The sequence below is a fragment of the Dasypus novemcinctus genome, chromosome 12 (genome assembly GCF_030445035.2).
Source record: "Dasypus novemcinctus isolate mDasNov1 chromosome 12, mDasNov1.1.hap2, whole genome shotgun sequence".
NCBI classification, from domain to species: Eukaryota; Metazoa; Chordata; class Mammalia; order Cingulata; family Dasypodidae; genus Dasypus; species Dasypus novemcinctus.
The window spans coordinates 84,642,205-84,667,405 of NC_080684.1; the positions used below are offsets into that span (position 1 = coordinate 84,642,205).

Below are 25,201 nucleotides of genomic sequence, written 5' to 3' on the forward strand. Positions count from 1 at the left end.
GGCCTTGAAAGATGCTTGATTTGGATGCCCTGAGTGGAGGTTCAGGATAGCAGGATTGGCAGAAGCAAAGCGATAGAGGCAAGAAAGCTCAGGTCATGAGCCCAAAGAGCATGTCACTGATTTTGATCAAATTAAGGGTTACACTAAAAGGAAAGAAAAAATATCAGAACCAGAAGGTTGAGGGTCTTGATTGCCAAGTAAATGATTTTGTTCTTTATTTCATAAGTAATGAGAAGACACTGGTGATTTTTGAGCAGGGGAGGTGTTTCAGTTTCCAGCTAAAACAAATGCCATGCAATGGGTTAGTGTGGTTTTTGAGGCTAGGAGAAGTCTAGCCTCAGTAAGGCAAAGCTTTCTCTGCAAAGACTTTGGCATCCTGGGGCTGGCTGTTGGTGATGCTTCATCCTTGGCTTTTCTGTCAGATGGCAACATGGCGGCATCTTCTTTCTCCTGCAGGTTCCATTGACTTCTAGCCTCTGGCTTCTCTCTTTGTCTGACTTTCATTCTGCTTATAGAACACTCCTGTCATCCAGATTGAAGCCCAACCTGATTTAGTTGAGTTAGAACTTAACTGAAGTAACATCTTGAAAAGATTTTATTTACAGTGGGTCGGCACCCACCAAAATGAGGACAAAGTATAGGTCCAAACTGGGGTAAAAAATTCCATCCACATCAGAAGGTAAAGTATCAAAATAACGCTTTAAAAAGACATATCTGCCAGCGGTGTTAGGATAAGTAAAGAACTGGTAGGAAGCAAGAGGTTTCAAGGATGTGACCCCTGAAGCTGGGAGAAATGGAGAGAAGGGAAAGAATTGCAGTGAGATATCATTCTTGCTTTTGTACCCTTCAAAGACATTATGCTGTGAAAAAATATGGATTCTGGTCCTGGACAGAGTTTATCACTTACCTGTTCTGGGCCTTAATTTTATACTCTGTGTGTGTATGTGTGTGTCCAGGCTAGGGATCAGAATAAAGGGTTGAATCAGGTAACCTCTGAGGCTCCATTCAGTTCTGTAAGTCTTTTCCTTTTAACTAATTCATTTTTTCTGATACCTGATTTATTTTTATTTTAAATCTGCAATTAGAGTTAAAGGAGGCAAGCTGCTGAATGTGTATGCTTTTAACTGTTAGTTTAGGCTATTGAATGTAAATTAGTCCTCTCTCTATGCAGAAAATTGTTGTGGCTTCAGCCTATGATGTATAAAGCCTCACTAGGTTATTTGGTCCTGACTTCTGTGGATTGTGAAGGTGCTCACTTTAAGAAAATGCATGCATCAAAATCTAATTTTTAAGAAACTAATAAAATCAAAAGGGGTGATGACTCATGAGACAAAATAATTTTCATTTTACAGATGGATCTCTTTAATATCGAAGGAGCCTATTCCAATTAATACACACTTTGATTTATACAAGAGACAGTGGTGATTAAATACTGTCTGCAATCTGGTTTGGATCTAGGCTCCACTACTTATTAGCTATATGTCCCACATTTTTTAAAAAGGCTACTGAAATATACCTTACAACTAACTTGATCTATTTGAAATCATGTCTAAGTTTAATATTTGTTCTGCAGTTTTGCCTGGATTTTAATATTAGAAATTCCTTAAAGCAAGGGACTGCCTTGTCAGGACTCACTCTTTTATCCCAGGCCTTAGCACATGTCTAGCTTGGAGTGGTGTTCAATGAAAATCTGTGGAATGAGTGAATGAATGAATGAATGAATGAACAAAAGAACAAATGAATGAACGGGGGTTTGTAGCTATGAGTCTTGCCCCTTTATCTACTTTTGAGATGTTTCTTATCCTGAAAAACAGATTGACTGGCATCCCTGTCTGACAACTAAGCCATGCAAAGCCCTTTCTGCAGACCTTGCACTCATTACTTTGGGGGTCAGCCCCCTCTTCTTCATTTGCATTCAAGAAAAGGAAAAGAGTGTTTGGGTGGGGAAGTTCTGCTGTGTTCTTTCTCCTCCTCCCCACAAATGAGTCATTTGGCATTGATTCAGGTGCCAGACAGAGAGAAAAAGGAGTGCAGTTTCTGCCATATGAACTGAAATGTCTTGACAAGAGGACATCTGAAGGGGAATTATCCAGCCCATCTGTCCCATCTCTTTCTGTCCTGGATGCTCAACTTCTATTTGTTTTCTCTGCCTGGCTCCTTCAGATCTCCTAGGTCCTGAGACAAGTTGGATGGGGTCATTTCCATGTTGACCACTGGGATGATACTGGGCCCCTCCCCCAATCTGGCTGATTTGGGAAATATCCCTTTTCACTCTGGCTCAGCTGAGAGAAAACCAGAATTTTCCAAAAAAGTGTACTGGAAAATTAAGAGGAACATTGAGGAGATTTATAAAAGGCATATATGCATAGTGCAGGAATCTATTAATCATAGTACTAAAGGCTAACAATTACTCAGCATGTATTATGTGTCAGGCTCTATTCTAAGTACTTGTGTGAGTTTGGATGGTACAAGAACCAGACACCAAAATGGGGTTAGATATGGAAGAGATTAAGTAGGGGAAATACCCCTGAGGAACAAAGGGAGAGGAAACAGGTGCAGGCAAAGACAGATGTTGCACCATGCTGGTCTGACACCTGTGAAAGGAGAGGGGGAAGGAAGGACTGAGTAGGAAGAGCCTCAGACCAAAGTGCAGTTTTGAAAAAGTCTATGCTAGGCCAACAGAGTGACTAAGCTGAAGTTGCCCATAGAGGACAAGAATGGACCCGCACTCATACACCTGCCATTCTTCGTCACTGGCTGGGAGAGGGCTGGGGTAAATGTGGCCTCAGCATTATTGGGGGGCAGAGGCTAGAGGCTCTCAGTCAACCATGCTCCCTACCGCGGGCTTTCTTGAAGGGAGACCCAAATGGACATCTCCACAGTTCGCACAGTGCTTTACAAAAATGTCTCATTTGCTCTTTACAACACTTTGCAGTAGCTGTTACAATATTAATAACTTCTGTCCTCCAAAATCTTGGTCCCAAGCATTCCTTCCCTTTGACATCTCTTGGACTTTCTAATCACCCTCCTCTAGTACCCTGGCTCCAATGATTCCTTCTATTCCTTGGTTTTCCATCCATTATCTCTCCATCCATTGACTCTATTGCCCCCAGGAAGCATTTGGCAATGTCTAAAGACATATTTGATTGTCACAATTGGGAGAGGGGTACTTTTGGCATTTACTGGGTAGAGGGCTAGGGATGCTGCTAAACGACGTGCAATGCAGAGGACAGTCCCCCACAGCAAAGAATTATCTGGTCCAAAATGTAATAGTGCCGAGGTTAAGAAACCTTGGTCTAGCAGGAGAGAATGGATGTTAAGGGGCAATTAGTGGTACTTCTGTATGTGAGAAATTTGTCATAAATCTTGCAGGAAATGTTTGTGAAATGTACAGTAATTTATAAGAGATCCTGCTATTCATTTATTGAGTCAATTCAGCAAATATACTTTGAATAGTTACTTTATACCAGGGTCTGTAAAGTTGTTGAGAGTAAGGCAATGAGACTATATGATCTTTGTCCTCCAGGAATTCAGACTACTGGGGAAAGAGGACAAGCTAATAATTCCAAATCAAATTCAATATAATAGGTACCATAAGGAAGGTATATTCAAAATGAAATCAAAGCATAAAGGCGTGGCTACCTTCCTGAATGAGTTTACTTGATGAGCCAGGAAAAGCTCACACTGTGGAGAGTTAAATTATGGAGGATGATTATGAACTTGTCAAGCCACGAAAGTCTGAGAAAGGCATTCCGAGCAAAGAAATAGCAAATGCAAAGAGCTGAAGGAATGAGAGTTCCATGCACAGGACTCAGAAGTGACTTGCTGCTGTTGGAAATACTTTGAATGTAGTGAGTGCTAGATTGTGAAGGACATTAAATACCACAAAAGGAGTTTAATTTAGGTCTTACATAAAGGAGAGTGTTTTGTAATATCCTGAGCAGGATGCAGCATGCCCATGACTGCATCCTAGAAAGACCTTTGTAGCAGTGATGTGAAGGATAGTTTAGAAGGTCTGAGAAGGAGGGAGAGCTGTAAAGAGACCAAAGCTATACCTAGGTGAGAAGTAATGTGGGTCTTGCAAGTTAAAATAGATAATCAAAAAGAAAAGCCTTGCTTTTCATTTCAGAAGTTTCAGAACTTTTGGTTTCTCAAGTTTCAAAAGTACAAAGATGAGATTTCCAGAATATGATCAGTATAATTAAGCATGTCTCTGGTTCATAATCAGATACTTTCCCCAAATATCAACCACATATTATGACAATAAAAACCACCCAACTCACATGCTGCTTTGTATTTTATTATCTATAAAGAGGCTTCCACTTATTAATATTCATGAGTTTTCTTCTCCCAATGGATTTTTCAGAACATTGCCTCTTCCACACACCACATAAAACCCTGATCTTGCAAGATGACCTTTCAGAATAACTTTTTATTCTTATGCTAATATAACACATTCTTATTTTTATTGTACGTAGAACTCCAGAGTAACAAAACATCCCAAAGTTACTCTGTGTATGCCCATGTAACTCTTTACATAATATACGTGAAATATCTTTTCTTCTTCATCTTCAAATTCTTACTCTTTGTTTACTATTATTAAATCTCAATTACATACACAAAGATACTGTCTCCTGAGCTGCATCTATTTAATATAGGTTATAGTGTTTACGTTCATTGATGCTTCAGAACACTTATCTGGTACAACCTGTGGAAGCATTGTTTCTATACAATTCTAAGTGTCAATGCTTTTGTCCTTAATGTAGTATTATAATGCAAAGTATGTTTTTAAGCTGGAATTTCAATAAAAATAGTAGTAATCATATGATATTATAAAACACGGTAAGACTGAAAAGGCTTGCCAACACAGAATGAATTTACCTTTTAACATTAAGGAAGTTAATAATCTTTTGTAGATCTAACCAACTTTTCCTGTTAACCCTTAATCAGAGGGCATTCTATTAATTGCAAATATAAACAATCCTTGAAATATGTAGTATCTTTTGAACTTTTCTTAGCCCCATGATATAAGTAAATAAAATATTCAGGTTATTTAAGGAATGTCATTAGAAGCTTGTTCCTCAGAGAACTTGGCATAGTCCAATTTCCATGGTAAACTTATTGCTGTTTTACAAAAGTGAATCATCAGATGATAGGTCACAAAACATTATTTTAAGAATAACTGAACTTATGACCAATAATACTACTATCTAATATCAGACTTATCGCTACTTGGACAACTCATGAAGAGTGAGAGGATATTGACAAGTCTCTAAGAACTTTACGTAATTTCTGAAGTGTTTATACTAATAACATTTAAGCCTAAAACTTAACCAATAGAAAGTTACAAAATCTTTCAATTTGATAATACTTCCTATACAACTGACTATATATCAAATAAAGCTACTTATCAACTTTCTTTTTGTAAGATGAAAGAAAAAAATATTCAATTCATTACGTATTTTTCAGGATGACAATGTATCTCACAATTATACAAAGTTTTGCTTTTACATATCATCTTGTCAGACCCCCTAGTGGCCCCAAAGGTGGTTTTTCTCCACTTATTTTGATGGGGAATTGGGCTTGGAGAGGTTGTGTGACCTGCCCAGCAGAACACCAGGATGCAGGTGTTCTGACTCAAAACCCAGAACTCTTTCTATACATTGTGCCTGTCACTCGCCAATGTCTAACATTTCCCAACAGTCAAATGGTAGGGAATATAAAGACTCCGTAAGATGCACTTCCTGCCCTTTGAGAATAGGCAGCAGCTAACAATTTGAGGAGGCATGTAGTAAGTAGTAAAACTAACAGAGACAGTGAAGTCAGAGAGAGAAGAAATTCCTACTACTGGGCTGAAGTTATAGCTGGTTTATAGTAGCATATAAAGTATATTGTATGTAACAAAGTATACTAAACTTATTTTTCTATATATATCACATATACTATATATATGTATATAACTTGCTGTATATATATCACTGCTTTAGACTTTGTAACTTGCAAAAAATGAAAATAATTATAAGAACAAAATTTTCCAAAGGGCCCAGAAATAAGCTGATGATAAGTTCAGATATGTGTTTGAAAGAAGGGTTGGAAATCTAAAGAAACAAATGAAAACTTATAAGAAAGGTAAAGGCTTGAGGTTTAGAATTCTTAACAGCTAAAGATCATCTCACCTTTGCTTTTTTAAAGAGATCACACTATAATTTGGCAAATTCAGGAATAAAGTTTCTTCAAAATAAGAGAAAGTATTAAAATAATGCCCAAGTCAATTTTCTTTAGCCCCTGGGCAGAACCTTTTGTCCCTCAGCTGTATTCCTAAACCTTTGTATTTGTCCAATTTTAGACATGTTTTTTTTTTTTTTAATGTATCTGCCTCTTGCACTAATCTGTTAACTCCTTGAGCACTCTGTATTTCCACCACCAGCACAGGGCTTAGCACAGACAAGTTCTACAAATGTTTGTGAATTTTGTTGAGATGAATCTAAATTTGATAGTCCAAATCCTAGTAACTCACAAGCACCAGCAAGACCTATTTTGGCAAGGTAATTTTTTTTTGGTCACTAAAACTAAGAGGAAATTTATCCCATTTTGAAAGTAGTTATTTTTTGAATTGTTAATTTGATGGCAGCTTTTTCCTTAGGGCCAATCGAATGGTACGAATGACTCACTGGGGAGGGTTTATCATATGGATTTGAGGTCAAGGTACAGCCTCTTAGCACTGATAGAATGGTTCCATTGTCCCAATAGGGAGCATATTGGTCACCTTGGTCACAAGAAGCTAGCAAAGCATAATACTGCCTAATTTAACAAATGTTTATTGATTCCTCACCATGTATCCAGCAGGATGCTAGTTACTAGGAATATAAAGATGAATGAGAAACAGCTATGGAGCATCCTGGCCAGGCAACACGCCAGGTAATGGGGATACAGCAGTGAACAGAACAAACTTTTCTCCTGCTCTCATGAAGTCTATAGAGTGTTTCACACCCTAGTAGAGAGGAGAAATATGAATTGTGGTAGATGCAATAGGACTGAACTTAGGGGAGTAAGCAACTAGTTCTGCTTCTGTGTGACAGAAAAAGATCCACAGAGAAAGTAGAATTTGAGCTTGGTCTTGAAATGTGGGTGGGAAGCCCTACCTTGACAAGAAGACCACCTTATTTTGCAGGTGAAAAAAAACCCACGAAGACATGCATGTGTATCTCCTTTGGGAGGACACTGTCAAGACGCTTTTGGTTGCAGGTAACAGAAAATCTAACTCAATGTGGCTTTGAAAAGCAAGCAAATATATTAGCTCCAACAAGAAACCCAGAGTAAGGTTGGCTCCAGCGTTGGTTAATTCAGGGGCTAACACATCATTAGAAACACAGGTTCTTTTTGTCTGTCTGTTCTGCGAGCCCTGGTGTATTGGCGTTACCCTCAGGTTGGTTCTCCTCTTGGCCACCTATGGTATCACATCCAGGTACAACAATGGCTAAAGGAAAAAGAGACAGGCTCGTCCAGATTCCAGGGAATCTTACTCACAAGCCTCCCAGTAGACCTGGAAATACACCACCATCCCTGCCTACCCTAACCTCTGACCCAGGAAATAAGACCACCAGTGGCTGGACCTTGGACTGGAGCTGGGACCTGCCTCTCCTGTAGTTCAAGGCCGTGGAGGAGGATAGACCTGTTGTGTAGGCGACAAACTGAGTCTACTTTAGTAATCTGGAAGAGTTGGTGTCATTTCATGGGGAGATCATTGGGATGGAGAGAACTAAGGTTAAAGAAAGCAGAAGACAGACATAGCCTTGCATGCCTTATACGGAGTTTATACCTTAACTTCTATGCTATGGAATGATGTTGTCATTTCTAGAAAGATCTCAAATAATATCGTTTTTAAAAAATAGCATCATTTAAGACAAGATTCTTGGTCTATCTGGAGTGTCAGTTATAATTAATCATATAGAGGTATTTAAAATACCAGGAAACACAAGGTAATGAGTCTTTTATAATATGCACACTGAATTTCTTCTTTATTTTTGCTTCCAATTAAATTAGAAAGTTAATTGGGCAAGAAAAGACATTTTCACTTAGAATAACAACATAAAATAGCATAATTTTAATTTTATCCAGTGCTTATTATCTAGAATATTTCTTATTATTGAACAATTAATCGGTCATAGACCACTTTTTTTTTTATGATGTATTTTTTTATTTCTTTCTCTCCCCTCTGACACTTCTCCTCCCCCAGTTGTCTGCTCTCTGTGTCCATTCGCTGTGTGTTCTTCTGGATCCCCTTCTAGTCAGCAGCACAGGAATCTGTGTCTCTTTTTGTTGCGTCATCTTGCTGCATCAGCTCTCCATGTCTGCTGCGCCATTCCTGGGCAGGCTGGATTTTCTTTTGTGCTGGGCAGCTCTCCTTACCAGGTGCACTCCTTGCACGTGGGGCTCCCCTAAGCGGGGGACATCCCTGTGTGACATGGCATTCCTTGCGTGCACCATATACTTCGAGTGGGCCAGCTCACGGGTCAAGGAGGTCCTGGGTTTGAACCTTGGACCTCCCTTGTGGAAGGCAGACACTCTATCTGTTAAGCCAAGTCTGCTTCCCCATAGACCACTTTTTTTAAAAAAAGAAAAACAAAGAAGAAATAGAGGAGCAGAAACAAACTTTTTTTTTAATAACTGAATTTTCCCCAGCAAAGTCTTTGTGGTTATGTTAGAAAATAGCCCCCTCTTGTGACCAAACATCAACTATTGTCATAAGAGCAGAATTTTTTTTCATTTTTCATTATCTTTTTTTTTAAAGATACATAGATCAAACAAAATGTTACATTAAAAAATATAAGAGGTTCCCATATACCCCACTCCCCCACCCCCACTCCTCCCACAAGGTCAACTTCTTTAATTAGTGTGGTATATTCACTGCATTTGATGAGTACATTTTAGAGCATTGCTACACAGCATGGATTGTAGTTTACTTTGTAGTTTACCCTCTCTCCCAGTCCATTCAGTGGGTTATGGCAGGATATATAATGTTCTGCATCTGTCCCTGCAATATCATTCAGGACAACTCCAAGTTCGAAAATGATGTCCCCATATCACACCTCTTTTTCCCTCTCCCTGTCTTCAGCAACTCCCATGGCCACTGTCTCCACAATAGTGGAGTCACAATATTACTAGAGTCACAATAATTCTATAGTAGAGTACCAGGAAATTTACTCTAATCCATATTTTATTCCTCCATCCTGAGGACCCCGGGATGGTGATGTCCACTCCACCTCTAAATCAAGATGGGGCTTAGATCCCACATGGCTGGTGGATGGGATTGTCCTGCTTGTAGGTGTAGACTCTCTCAGTTCCCTGGTGTGGTGGTTGACCATCCTCACCTCCCTGTTAGCTGACCTGGGTAAAAAATAAGCAAACTTGAAGCAGGTCTCCAGAAAGAAGGAGGAAGCAGGAAAACAGAAAAGGTTGTCCTCTTCAGGATGACGGTATTGTTACATTTCTTATTTCGAAACCACCACTTCATAAACACTTGAAACACCCCTTTACTTATGTTGGTGTGGTTAATTCTGATTATTATATCTAATTCTGAAAGCAGATTTATATATATATATATATTTACTGATTTTTTCATTTTAAAAACTATTGATTGAAGTATATCATTCATAACATGAACATACATAGGCAATCAGTGTATAGTAAAAGTTGTGAACTTGCAAAATAAACATGCATAACATCATATAGGAGTCCCATACATCACCCCACCACAAACACCTTGCACTGTTGTGAAACATTTGTAACAAATTATGAAAAGAGCATTGTCAAAGTATTACTACTAACTATAGTCCATATCTTACATTTGCTGTGTTTTTCCTCCAACCCACTCTGTTATTTTTTTTTTCATAAACCATACAGTTTATCTAAAGTATACAATCAATGTCATTTGGTATAATCACCGAGTTGTGCATTCATCACTTCAGTCAATATTAGTGCATTTTCATTACTCAAAAAAAGAAAAACAATAAAAAACAAGCCACTATCATATTATCCATATGTTAGCACTACTAATTACAATTCCTATTATGTGCTTTCACCATTTCTATTCATTTCCAAACATTTACAAACAACTTTCTACCAATTCTGCACAGATTAAATCTCAGCTCTCCATTCTTTAACCACATTCTTTTCTCTGGGGACTTATATTCTAGCTATTAACTCCATGAGTTTGCTCATTATATTTAGTTCATAATAGCCAAGTCATACAATATTTGTCCTTTTGTGCCTTGCTTGCTTCACTCAACATAATGTCCTCCAGTTTCATCCACACTGTCATATGCTTCATGACTTCATGACTTCTTACAGTCTTTTGTGGGTCTATACCAGTTTGTTTATCCATTTGTCAGTTGATAGACACCTGGGTTGTTTCCATCTTTTGGCAATTGTAAATAATGTCCACTATGAACATTGGTGTGAAGATGTCTGTTTGTGTCACTGCTCTCAGTTTTTCTGATAGTAGCAATATTGCAGGGTCACATGTTAGATCTATATCTACCTTCTAACTTCTTTAAGAACTGCCAAACCGCCATCCACCTCATTGTAGCTTTGATTTCCATTTCCTTAATAGCCAGTAATGCTGAGTATTTCTCATGTGTTTTTTGCCATTTGTATTTCTTATTTAGAAAAATGTCTAATTAGGTATTTGCCCATATTTTAATTGGGTCATTTTCTTTTAATTGTTTTTTTGTTTGTTTTTAAAGATTTATTTTATTTATTTCTCTCCCCTTCCCCTGTTGTCTGTCCTCCATGTCCATTCGCTGTGCGTTCTTCTGTGTCCACTTGAATTGTCAGGTGGCACTGGGAAACTGTGTCTCTTTTTTGTTGTGTCATCTTGATGTGTCAGCTCTCCATGTGTGTGGTGCCACTCCTGGGGGGGCTGAGCTTTTCTTACATGGGGTGGCTCTCCTTGCAGGGTGCACTCCTTGCATGTGGGGCACCCCTACCTGGGGGCTCCCCTGCATAGCATGGCACTCCTTACGCACAGCAGCACTGCGTGTGGGCTAGCTCACCACATGGGTCAGGAGACCCTGGGTATCGAACCCTGGACCCTCCATGTGGTAGATGGACACTCTATCAGTTGAGCCATGTCCACTTCCCATCTTTACACTGGTTTTTTATCTTTTTGTTGTTGTTGCCTTTTTTATTTTGTTTTTATATTTTTTCTTTTCTTTTTCTTTTTCTTTCCAATTTATTGTTGATTTTAAGATCTCTTTTTATATCATGGATATTAGACCTTTGTTGGATGTGTGGTTTCCAAATATTTTCTCCCATTGAGTAGGCTACCTTGTTACCCTCTTCACAAACTCCTTTGAGGTGCAGAGTGTTTAATTTTGAGGAGATCTCATTTATCTATTTTTTCTTTCATTGCCCATGCTTTAGGTGCAAGGTTTAAGAGACCCCCACCTACTACAAATTCTTGTAGATGTTTCACTACATTGTCTTCTAGGAATTTTATGGTCCTGTCTTCTATGTTTAGGACTTTGGTCCACTTTGAGTTGATTCCTGTATAGGGATTGAGATAGGGGTTCTCTTTGATTTTTTTTTGGTTATGGATATCCAGTTCTCCTAGCACCATTTATTGTTCTATCTTTTGATATGGGTAGTGTGTTGAAATCTCCAACTATTATTGTAGAGATGTCTATTTCTCCTTTAAGTTTTGCCGGTATTTGCCTTGTATATTTTGGGGCACCTTGGTTAGGTACATAGATATTTATAACTGTTACTCTTTCCTAGGAGGATTGCCCCTTTTATTAATCTATAATGGCCTTCTACCTCTCATAACTTTTTGCATTTAATGTCTGTTTTGTCTGACAGCAGTATAGCTACTCCTGCTTTCTTTTGGTTACTTTTTGTGTGAATTATCTTTTCCAACCTTTTACTTTCAGTCTGTTTGCATCCTTGGGTCTAAGGTGAGTCTCCTGCAGACAACCTATGGATGGTTCATGCTTTCTTACTCATTCTGTCAGCCTATGTCTTTTAATTGGGGAGTTTAATCCATTAATATACAATGTTATTATTGTAAAGGCAATATTTCAGCCATTTTGGCCTATGACTTTCATATGTCATACCTTATTTTTGCCCATCCTTTTACCTTTTTGGTTGCCCTTTCTGATAGTCTTCACTTTTACACTCTCCTCCAAGTTTCTCTCTGTTCTTTTCTTTTCTGGCTACAGAACTCCCCTTAGTGTTCCCTGCTGGATTCCTGTTTATAAACTTTCTTAGTTTCTTTTTAACTGTGAATATTTTAAGCTCACTGTCAGATCTGACAGATAAAGAATTATTGGCTTTCGGTTTTTCTCTTTCAATACCATAATACCATAATTATACCATATCACTGCTTTTATGCCTCCATGGTTTCTGAGGAGACATCCGTACTAAGTCTTATTGGGTGCCCCTTGTACATGATGTTTCACTTTTCCCTTGCTGCTTTCAGAATTTTCTCTTTATCTTTAGTATTTGGCATTCTGCATATTATGTGTTTTAGAGTAGGTATATTTGGATTTTTTCTAAATGAGTACACTGTGCTTCCTGAACACATATATTCATGTCTTTCATGAGAGTTGGGAAATTTTCAACCATTATTTTCACAAATACTCTTCTGTCCCCTTTCCCTTCTCATCTCCTTCTGGAACTCCCATAACGTATATGTTGGTGTGCTTCATATTATCATTCAAATCACTGAGCCCCTGCTCAATTTTTTTTCCATTCTTTTCTCTCTCTGTTCCTCTTTCTATTCCATTTTGGTTGTTGTTTATGTCACTGATGCTTTCCTGCATGATTTCAAATCTGCTGTTGTGTGCATCTATTGATTTTTAATCTCACTTTAGGTCTTTCATTTGCATAAGCTCTGTTGTTTTTCTATCCTAGATTTCAAATTTTCCTTTGTGCTCACTCGGTGTTTTCTTAATCTCTTTTCTTTTCTTTTCTTTTTTCTTTCTTATTTTGTTGCATCATCGTCTTTTTCATGCACCACTTTGCTGTGCTGGGGATTGAATCTTTCCACATCACAGAGGGGCCTGTTTCTCACTGCACAGGTCTGGGACACCTTTTTTCTTTTTTTACCAGAGGTCCTGGGGATTAAATCCAGGTCCTTCACTTGGTGAATGGGAGGTCAATTGCTTGAGCCACAGCCATTTCCCTCTTTTATTTCTTTAGCCATGCTGTCCTTCAGCTCCATAATTTGATTAGAAGATTTGTATGAACTTCACTGACTAGCTGTTTCAAGAACTGTGTCCCATCTGAGCTTTGATTTGTTGTTTTGCCTGAATCATATCTTCCTTTTACTTTGTATGGCTTGTAATTTTTTTGCTGATGTCTAGGCATCTGATTCTGATGCTAAGTTTACTTGATGTTCAATTTCTCTCTCTTGCCTAGAGATTTACTGTTAAGTAGCTTTGTGCTACCACTGTCCTTTGACTCTTGGTTCAGCTTGTTCTAGATATTTAGGATTGCCCTGTTTAACTGCTCAAACTAGGACTAAGGACCCAGTAATGAGGTGCAGGCCAGTTTCCAATGGCCTTGGAGACAGTGACAGTAAAGGCACTGCTTTCTTCTTTTATTTATTTTTTGTGCACTTTCCTGACCAGAAGATGGTGCTCATGGGTAGACTGCTCAGCTCAGATCACAGGTGCTAAGGGGGAATGCATTCAGCAAAGCTTCTCAGGCTGGTGGGTGTGCAGAATCAGTGTCCTCAGAGCTGCCCAAGCCTCACAAACAAACTTCCTCAGAGGCTGTTTTCCACCCTTGACCAATCACACTCTCCTTCCCTCTGCCTCTTCTGCTGAAGAGGCCCAGGGCGGGAAGGTGGACATTTGAGAAAGCAAATGATCTTTAGCTTCCTGCAGGGTTTTGGGGCAAATAATGTTGGGGCCCCATCTGGCCTGGAAGTGTGGGACTCTCCTATGAGGCAGACCAATTTCTCTGGCCAAAATCTGAATTTTCTGTGGCTGTGTATCTCCCTCTCCCTTTTCCTTGTGAAGAAGATCCTTGCAACCCCTGCAGTCCTCAGCCACTGCAGTCCACAGCTGCTGCAGTCTGCAGACTATTTGTTCTATAGATGGAGAGAAGGGCTTCCTCTGCTTCTTTTGCAGCTCTCCTCACAGAATTTTTCAGCCAGTTGAGACTCCTTTCCTTCACCCCTCTCTCTTCTGGGTGCTGTCTCACCTTCCCCTGGTGTCCTGAGCCCCAGAGCAGTCTACAGTCTCCACTTACCCTCTAGCTACTTTTTTCTGGGAGAGAAGTGATCCCTCTGCCTCTCTAATCCTCCATTTTCCAGAAGAGGAGATTTATATTCTATCCTGTGGGAAACTTGTTTTTTAAAAATTCTTCTGCTCATCTTTTCCCCTACATTTTCTCTACATGGGTGTCACTTCATTCATGGCCTTTATAACATTCACATTATGTAACAACTTTAGGGGATGAGTGTGGATTTAGAAAGACAAATTAAATAGAAATTAAGTAGTCAAAGAGGATTCTTAAAAATGAGTATTTTCAAATTGCCTGGCTTTAATAATATCCCCAAATTCTCATGTATTATTTAAAGTAATGGCATAGCCATGAATTATTTTAGCTAATCAATAATAACTGATGGGTATATTTCCCTATATCTCAAGGGTAAAGAAAGCCCTAAGACTGCCATTTTTCTGAAGGTGAAAAAAACCACCCTAAAGAAAATAGAGGTCCTAATTAGTACCTTGGTAAATACTGAAGTGAATCACTGATCATCCAATTTGTACTCATACCTTGGAAACTGCTGAATATGTTTTTAAAAAAGCTTTATGAAAACACGGTATAAATCCTAACATGAACCACAGACCTTGGTTAGTAGCAATTCTTCAATATTGTTTCATCAAGTGTAACAAATGGACTATACTAATGTAAAGCTAATAATAGGGGAAGGGGGCGATGGTGATGGGTTATACTGGAATCCCCTAAACTTTTGATACAATAATTTTTATGTAATCTGAAACTTCTCTAAAAATAGTTTATTATTACCAAAAAAAACCAAAAACAAAAACAAAGGGGGAGAAAAATGTGTTATTTTGACTAGAAAATCAAAGGCCAGAATTCAATTCAAAAAGATTCTATAGACTCTTTTAAAGGTGGGGATTTAGACTTTCAATCTGTGAAGTAAAACATGATAACTGTACTCTTGCATGTGGAATCCAGTTCTGTTCTGCTTTGGTTTAATCAAAGCTCTATGGCTCACATTCTGGTTTGGGAAGAAATAAAGCAGTCTATTCTGCTCTGGACCAATCTGGGAGAATTCTCTGTGTCTTTATCTATTATTCACATCGCAGTCTTTTTCTCTGTCTCTACATTCCTCAGTCAAGACTGTTCTGGAGTGGAGTCATGCATGGAAACTAATATTTGTTGATTGAATAGAGAAAGTGACACAAAGGAGTCTTAAAGGATGACAAAGAGAAAGCTAGATAAAGAAGGAGGATATTCCAAGTAGAGAGAACATGAACAAAGGCTTGGCAATGGGAAATTGTTCAGGTAACTACAAGTGACTGAATGTGGCTGAAGCAAAGGCTGTGTGATAGAGAGGCAATGCAGCTGAATGGTAAAGACTCTAGAGTCTGCTAGTTTGGGTTTGAATCCGGGCTCCACCTCCCACCAACAGTGTGTCTTGGACAAGTGGCATCAGAGATGGTGATTGCAGCGAACAAAGAGCTAGGGGCCTAAACAAAACTAAGGCAAGGGGAAATGGAGAAATTAGAAAGTATCAATAAAGAGTACGGCGGTGAATCCACAGGGCTTGCCATCTGATCGAGTTGGAGGAGGAATGAATCTCAGGGTCAGGCCTGTGCAACTGGGTGGGTGAGGATATCAATCACAGAGAATGAGAATGCCAGGAGAAGCATGGATTTGGGAAAAGATGGGAGTTTAGTTCTGTACATGGCAACTTTGATTTTTGACATGAGTTTGAAGAAAACAGCCAAGGAGCCATGTCTACTAAGCAAATGGATACACAGGTTTGGTATTCAGAGAGAGAGAGAGATCAGACCCTAACTGATTGGAGGTCTTTCTACTTCTGGACTGGAGAAAAACCAGTTTCTGTTGTTTAAAGACGCTATCTATACCTTGATTAAAGACATTAATGTTAAAAAGATAAAGTAAACCCATATAGAAAATGGTGATGTTGTGAGATTCTTTTGGCAATTCAAGAACATTATCATTTATTTTATTTTTTAAGATTTATTTATTTATTTATCCCCCCCCCCCCGTTGTCTGTTCTCTGTGTCTATTTGCTGCATTGTCTTTGTCCGCTTCTGTTGTTGTCAGCAGCACAGGCACCTGTGTTTCTTTTTGTTGTGTCATCTTGTGTCAGCTCTCCGTGTTTTCTGCGCCATTCCTGGGCAGGCTGCACTTTCTTTCGAGCTGGGTGGCTCTCCTTACAGGGCGCACTCCTTGCGCATGTGGCTCCCCTATGCGGGGGACACCCCTGCATGGCATGGCACTCCTTGCGCGCATCAGCACTGCGCACGGGCCAGCTGCACACAGGTCAAGGAGGCCTGGGGTTTGAACCGCGGACCTCCTATGTGGTAGACAGACGCCCTAACCACTGGGCCAAGTCCGCCGCCCAACATTATCATTTATTGTCAGATATTAGTAACTAAGATGAAAGCACTACTGAAATCAAAGATGCAAGTCATGGACTAGATTATATTTTGAGGATTTTGTTAGCCGACCTTCTTTGTAATGTCCTGCCTTTGTCTGGGACACATAATATACAGTAATTATTTTAATATGTGCACAAAGATTTACTTATGTAAATATATATAATGTGTTTGTAGTTTTACACATTTTTAAATCTTTCAAAGTTTTTACTACACCTCTACAATTTTTAACCTTTCCCCCACAGGTATCTCTGATGAATATATAGCACCTATGTTTAGTTTTTATAAAAGTGTTGGAGAATTGAAAATGACTCAAGAAGAGTACGCTTTGCTTACAGCAATTGTTATCCTCTCTCCAGGTAATCTTAATACTACATTTTACAATTTTATGCTATTCATTTTTTTTCAATGAAATAGTAATAATGTTTATTAAAGAAATTTCAGAAAACACAGAAACATTTGTTTTAAAGCAAAATGGCTTAAAATCCTATCACTCAAATAAAATCATTGTTAACATTCTAGCTTACTTCCTCGTAGTCTCTTTTTGAAACATCACAACTCATTTATTCAATAAATGCATATTGAACAGCTAATGTGTGCTAAAGATGGTTATAGATGCTACAGATAGAGCAGTAAGGAAAACAGACAGGATCCAGCTTCCATGGAACTTGCATTCTAGTAGAGCAAAAGAGAACATAAATGAAGAAACAAAAATAATTTTTCAGAAGTATTACCCAAAACATAAAGATGAGAATACAAAAAAAGGAAATAACAGGGAAATGCTATTTTAATTAATGGTTGGGGAAGGCTTCTCTGACATAGCAGTAAGCATACTGTATCTTTTTTTTTTAAGTTTACATGTCTTTAAAACGATTTTCCCATGTCACTAAAAACGTATTTTGGTAAAATTCATTGTAATGTATGTATCATATTCCATTTTATGGATGTATAGTCATTTATTTAATCTTTAGCATATGTTTGGATATTCAGATGTTTGCCTTTTTTTTAACAATGTTGAAATTAATACCTCTGTTCATAAAATGTCCATAATTTTGGGTTACTTCAATAATTTAGGAGTAAGCGATGCCATGTTTATGATTTGTAATGAAAAGGTACGTTGCCTGAAATCACTTTTATACATGATATTGCAGCAGAAGTTAGTTGTTTCTTTACTTGCTTTACCATAAAAATGGTTATCATTTACCAAAAAAAAGGAAAACTATTTGGCAGTACATACTGAAGCTATGCATATGTATACTCTATAATCCAGCAATTCAGCGCCTGGTAAAATATCCAACAGAAATGAGGCTGCTGACAGAAAGAGATATAAAAATTCTCATCCCCAGGAACAGGGGTATGCATGACCCATCATTATCATAGGTTTTGATTAGTAAATTTGGATTGTTGAGTTCTGGCTCTGAGGGAAGCCATTGTTTCACCCTCACAAGAGCAGAGGCAGTGGAGATTTAAAGACAAAGCTCTTCTTCAGGACTCTTGGGGGAAAGGTAGCTGAAGGGCTCCATTTGTCGGGCAGGCTGGGAAAGCTCGGCTTTGGGGAACCATCAGAGAAGTTTTGGGCATCCTTCCTGACACCCTCCACAGGGCATTTGGGAGCTGGTCTTCACCCTAGATGTTGGTCATTGGCCCTGTTTTGGCTGAGTAAGTCCAAATTGGGAAAGTCCTTCCTGTGGTAACCCTTCTCCCAGAATTTCCCTCCAGGAAAAAGGCAGGCCTTTTACTGGGACAACAACTGCCATTTTCAGGGAGTTAGGGAGGGTTATCGCCTGGGAAACAGAGGGTACAACCAAACTCCTGTAAAGAGGGGAACGCGAAAACAACTAACAAGCAAAAGCCCAGGGGCAGCCACAAAGCAATTAATAAGCAAAAGCTCATGGAAAGTCAGAGGCCTAAATAGACAGGGAAAAGCCTCCACAGTGCACTCACTTTGGGCAGACCTTCTTGATCAGAGACGTAAAGCTCAAGAAAAACTCTGTTGTCACCAGCTGGTTTTAAAAAAAGGAAAGAGACATCCCATGATGTGAATCCCAGATTTAACATTTAAAAGTAGTAGTAAAATGCAACAAAATAATATAAGACACTAAGGAACAGGAAATGGTGACCCATCCAAAGGAAGAGTATAAAAATACAAAGAACACCAATGAAGAAGTTGAGACTGTGGATGTAGCAAACAACACCATCTTGAAAAATGATGTTAAAAATGCTTACAGAGATGAAGGAAAGAAAGCACAGAGAGAAAAAAATATCTATAGGCTATCAGGAAAACAATGAATGAACAATATGAGAGACTAACTAAAGAAATAAAAAATTTTAAAAGGAACCAAACAGAACTACTGGAGTTGACAATCATGATAACTGTAATGAAAAAATTGCCCAGGATGGTTTCAAGAGCAGAATGGGACTGGCAGACAAATGAATCTGTGAACCTGAAAACAATACATTTGAAATGAGACAGGCTAAGGAGCAGATAGACAAAAGAAATATTGAAAGTGAATATGTAAAAAAGGGGAAGCAGCTGTGGCTCAAGTAATTGAGCTCCCATGCACCATATGGAGGACCTGGGTTTGATCCCACAAAAACAAAAAAGGTGTCCCAGACCTGCACGGAGAGAAGCAAGGCCCCTGCACAGTGAAGCAATGCACCAAAAAGATGATGGCACAACCAGATTTTTTAAAAAGTGAATACATAAAAAGAAAAAAAAAGTGAGTATAGCCTACAAGGCAGTTGTGGGACACCATTAAATGTACCAATACATGCAATATGGGAGTCCCAGAAAGAGAAGAGAGATAGGGGTAGAAGGAATAGCTAAAGAAATAATGACAGAGAACTTCTCAAACTTAGCAAAAAATGTGAATATACACATCCAAGAAACTCAGAGAACAGGATAAACCTAAAGAAAAATATACCCCGATTATATATTGATTACACTGTCTGTTTTAGTGAGCCAAAGGGGTGGTGATACAAAGTACCAGAAATCTGTTGGGTTTATAAAGGGTATTTATTTAGGGTAGAAGCTCACAGTCATGAGGCCATAAAGAATAAGTTACTTCCCTCACCAATTTCTGTTGCCACATGTTGGAGCAAGACGGCTGTCAGTATCTGTGAGGGTTCAGCTTTCCTCTTCCTCTCCTCCTAAGGCTCTGTGGTCCCAGCTCTTTCCCATCTCAGCTGTAGGCTAGCATAAGGCTCATCTCTCTCCCAGGGCTCATTTCTCTCTGGGCTTTCTCAGCTGTTCAGGGCTCTGGTCTCCTCAGCTGCAAACTGTCAGGCAAACAGCTAGGCTCTTTCCCTGGGGCTTCAGCTTCCAAAACTAAACTCTCTGTGTTCTCCTTCTCTGTGTATTTACTTCCCTGTCTTTGAGCATCTGTTTATATAGCCCACGAAGGAGGGGCCGGTGGGAGTCAAACTGAGTTGCCCTAATGACGTGGTCAAAGAAAAGCCCTAATCTTGATTTAATAAAGTAAAAGGGAAACCTTTGAATCTAATACAGTCTAATATGCCCAGAGGAATAGATCAGTTTACAAACACAATCCAATATCTATTTTTGGAATTCCTAAGCAATACTAAATTGCCACACTATCAAATGCAAAAGACAAGGAGAAATTTCTGAAAGCTGCAAGAGGTAAGCAACATGTTACATACAAGGGAAGCCAAATAAGAATATGTGCTGATTTCTCATCAGAAACCAAGGAGGCAACAAGGCAGTAGGTTGAAATACTTAAAGTACTGAAGGAAAACAACTGCCAGCCAAGATTGTTATATCTGGTGAGACTCTTTCAAAAAAAGAGGGCAAGATTAAGATTAAGAAGGAGTACATCATGACTAGACCTGCCCCCAAGCAGTACTAACGGGAGTTCCTCAGACTGAAATGAAAGGACACTAAATAAAGACCTATGGCAAAGTATTATTGTATCTATTGTTTGGCATGTAACTCTACTTCTTACTTCCTGCACATGCTAAAATGCAAATACATAAAAAGTAATAATAAATCTAGGTTCTTGGACATACAATGCAAAAGATATAAGTGGTAACAAGTACAAAAATGTGGGTACAGAGGAGAATAGGAAAAGTATATGTGCATACTATTGGAGTTATGTTTGTATCAAACCAAATATAATTGCTATATTTAGGATATTAGGATATTAAATTTAACCCCATGGTAACCACAAGGGAAAAAATGAAAAATATATCCAAATAGAAATGAGAAGGTACTCAATATGGTACAAGATGCCCAGTGTCACCACTGTTATTCAACATTGTATTGGAAGTTCTTGTCAAAGTAATTAGGCAAGAAAAAGAAAAAAAAGTCATCAAAATTGGAAAGGAAGAAATAAACCTTTCTGTATTTGCTGATGATCTGATCTGATTATTTATCCACAACAAAACTCCTTAGAGCTAATAAATGAATTTAGCAAAGTGGCAGGGTAAAAGAACAATACCCCAAAATCAGTAGTGTTTCTATACACAAACAATGAACCATTAGAACAAGAAATCAAGAAAAAAATTCCATTCATAATGAGCAACTAAAAGAATCAAATAACAATAAATCTAACCAAGAATGAAAAGATCTATACCAAAAAAAAAAACCCTACAAAACAGTGTTAAAAGAAATTAAAGACCTAAATAAATGGAAGGATAATCTGTGTTCATGAATCGGAAGACTAAATACCATTAAGATGTCAATACTACTCAAAGAGATTTATAAATTCAGTGCAATTCCAATCAAAATACCAACAACCTTCTTTAGAAAAATGGAAAAGCCAATCATCAAATTTATGTGGAAAAGTAAAGGGCCCCAAATAACTAAACCCATCTTGAAAAAGAAGAATAAAGTTGGAAGGCTCACATTTCCCAATCTTAAAATTTATTACAAAGCCACAGTAATCAAAACAGCATGGTACAGGCACAAGGACAGACATATAGACCAATGGAATAAAATTGAAAGATCAGAAATCAACTCTCACATTTATGGCCAACTAATTTCTGACAAGGTAGCAGAGCCCACACAATTGGGAAAGAACAGTCGCTTCAACAAACGCTGGGAAAACTGGATCTCCATTTGCAAAAAGAAGAAGGGGGACCTCTATTTCACACCATATACAAAAATCAACTCAAAATGGATCAAAGACCTAAATATAAGAGCTAGAATGATCAAATTCCTAGAAGAAAACATAGAAAAGCATCTTTAGTACCTTGTGCTAGGCAACAGTTTCTTAGACTTTATTCCTATGAACATGGTTGTTCACAGCAGCACTATTCCCAATTACCAAGAGATGGAAGCAACCCTAGTGTTCATTAACCAATGAATAGATAAACAAAATTTGGTATAAACATACAGTGGAATATTACTCAGCTGTAAAAAGGAATGAATTCTTTTTTTTTTTTTTTTTTTCAGCAGAATAGGAACTATTTATTTTTTTTTTTGATACTTTAGTTACTTTTATTTATTTATTTTTTTTTTGCCTCATGTATTTTTTTTTATTGACTTTGTAATAATATTACATTAAAAATATATGTGAGGTCCCATTCAACCCCACCCCCCCACCCCCCCTCTCCCCCCCCAACAACACTCGTTCCCATCATCATGACACATCCATTGGATTTGGTAAGTACATCTTTGGGCACCTCTGCACCTCATAGACAATGGTCCACATCATGGCCCATACTCTCCTCCATTCCATCCAGTGGGCCCTGTGAGGATCCACAATGTCCAGTGATCACCCCCGAGGCGCCATCCAGGGCAGCTCCACATCCCAAATACGCCCCCACCTCTCATCTCTTCCTGCCCTTCCCCATACCCATCGTCCACCATGTCCACTTTTCCCAATCCAATGCCATCTCTTCTATGTGGACATTGGATTGGTTGTGTCCATTGCACCTCTATGTCGAGAGGAGGCTCAGAGGAATGAATTCTTGATACATATGACAACATGGATGAATCTTGAAGACATCTTGTTGAGTGAAATAAGCCAGACAGAAAAGAGCAAATATTGTATAATCTCACTGATATAAAATAATTAGAATAAGTAAATTCAGGTAAACAGAATCTATAATATAAAACCAGGGTATAGGAGTAAGAATTAGGGAGTTTAGGCTTAATATACACACAGTTTCTATTTGGAATGATGGTAATGTTTTGGTAATGGATGGTGGTGATGGTAGCACAGCCCTGTGAACACAGTTAACAGCAATAAAATACATATCAAAATATGGTTAAAAGGGGAAATGTTTGATTATATATATGGTAATAGAATAAATTTTTTTTTAAATCCATGGAACTACACTACATAATCAGTGAACCCTAGGTTAAACCATGGACTTTAATTAATAGTACAACTATAAAAATGGCTATTATCAATTGTAACAGTTGTTCCACATCAATGCAAGGTGTTGGTGGTAGAGTGGTGTATAGGAATACTGTATTTTATGCACGATGGTTCTATAAACCCACAACTCTCTAATAAAGAGGGGAAAAGAATATTCATAGCAACTTTACCAGCAATGGTCAAAAACTGGAAATAATCCAAACATCTATTCATAGTAGACTGGGTAAATTGTGGTATAGGAATACTACATGGTAGGGAATAAGAACAAATAACTGCTACATGCAAAAACAGAGATGCATCTCAAAAAAATAATATTAAGCTAAAGAAGTCAGGCCAAAAGAATGCATACTGTATCATTCAATTTATTTAAAGTTCAAAAACAGTCAAAACCAATCTAAGGAGGTAGAGATAAGAATATGGGTTTCTTCTGGCGGTGTTGATTGGAAGGAGGCTTTAGGAAGTCTTCTGGGGAGCTGCCAATGTTCTGTATGTTGATCTAGTTGTTATTGCATATGTGTATGTAAAAAAATCATATTGAACACTTAAAATTTGTCCATTTAGGTATACATTTTCAAGTCATATATCAAAAGAAGTTAATATTGCCATAATTATGCTAAATTAATACATTTTCACTTTTTTATTCCCTTTTTATTTTAAACTTCAAAACAGATAGGCAATACATAAAGGATAGAGAGGCAGTAGAGAAGCTTCAGGAACCACTGCTTGACGTGCTCCAAAAGTTGTGCAAGATTCATCAGCCTGAAAATCCTCAACATTTTGCCTGTCTCCTCGGTCGCCTGACTGAATTGCGGACATTCAATCATCACCATGCAGAGATGTTGATGTCCTGGAGAGCAAATGACCACAAGTTTACTCCGCTTCTCTGTGAAATTTGGGATGTCCAGTAATGGGTATCACAGGGGAAGGGGCTAGCTCTGTATCTTCCTCATAATATATATCTGATGTATTACTTCCCTTTATTTCATTGGTATCTGGTTTCACTGAAGATTCTTGATGAATATTTATGTCATAATTATATAACTTCCACAACTGTAAATATGGGGCTAGGTAGAATTACTTTCTTACATTGTATTTTACAAGGCTTCAGGGAATTATTCATTTAATTGGCATGCCCTGTTTGCTAAATTAAATTGATCGCTACTTCAGTTCTATCAAGGAGGACATCTCACTTTGCTCATCTTACCTTATTGCATATATTTTATTAAAGGGTTGTGTTCAATTTTAGCAATAAACCAAACATAATGACAACAGGCCTTTTTTTGGAAAGAGAATTTGAAAAATACACAAACTCTTATTTCTTTAAAGGGGAAGGACATCCTATTGAACCTGAGGGGGTAATTTACAGAAAGAAAAACTCAACATAAATGGCACTTTTCTCATCCCTGGACAAGCCCTGATAAATATGCATTAGTTTGTAGTAGCTCCTCCCTCCCATCATTCCATTTTCTTAGAAATTCAAAGAGAGTAGCTTACTGTAGAAAAGTAAATGATTCTCATACAAAATATTTTCTCAAGCAATCCCTTTCCCCATAGTTAGGGTCTCGAAGCAGGGTTTACAAATTCATAGTATGCAGATAACTACAGTGACGGGGCATTCCCTTATCTCTCTTAAAAATGCTCAGTATTGGCTTTAGCACATGTAATTAATCTTTTTTTTTCTTGTTTTGTTTTGCATTTTGATAACACTCCTACAGCTGGGTGCACAGCTGTTGTATACTTCCCCCAAAGCAGGAATTAGTTCATTTCCTTCCTTCATTGTTATATTGTTGCATTCTTCTCCCCATTATCCTTCAGCGAATACAATAAAACAGCTTCTATAAGTACTGGCCTTATATCTCCCTTTATCCTGAAGTCAGCCAAAATGGAGCTCGCTTAGCAAGCAAAGGGTTTCGTTTTTGTGGTTTTTTTAAATTATTAAAATACTAGGCCAACCCTGAAATCCTAAAAATCTCTGGTAAGTGGAAAAGGGAATGAGCTGGGGTTAGTGTCAGCTGGACTCCATTTGGCCCAACAAAAATGCCTTGAGTCCCCACTACATACAAAAATCTTCTGCTAAACTCCATGAGGGATACAAAGATGATTAAGACGCAGTAACTGCCTGGAGGGACTTAAAAGAGGTCCAGAGGAAAGTGACCTGTGCCCACCCAGGAACCTGGGAAAGTCTGTGGA

The 25,201-nt window shown here is 38.3% G+C and overlaps 1 protein-coding gene across 8 annotated transcripts in view; it reads left to right on the forward strand.

The window, feature by feature from the left end:
• NR1H4 (nuclear receptor subfamily 1 group H member 4) overlaps positions 1-24,855 on the forward strand; it is a 95,998-nt gene extending 71,143 nt beyond the window's left edge. For all 8 annotated transcript variants that reach the window (XM_023591926.3, XM_058308603.2, XM_023591925.3 and 5 more), the window contains 2 exons: positions 16,913-17,026; positions 23,681-24,855. In XM_023591926.3, coding sequence (XP_023447694.1) covers positions 16,913-17,026; positions 23,681-23,919 — 353 coding nt within the window. In that variant the 3' untranslated portion in view covers positions 23,920-24,855. The remainder of the gene's footprint in view (positions 1-16,912; positions 17,027-23,680) is intronic.
• The last annotated feature ends 346 nt before the right edge of the window (positions 24,856-25,201 follow it).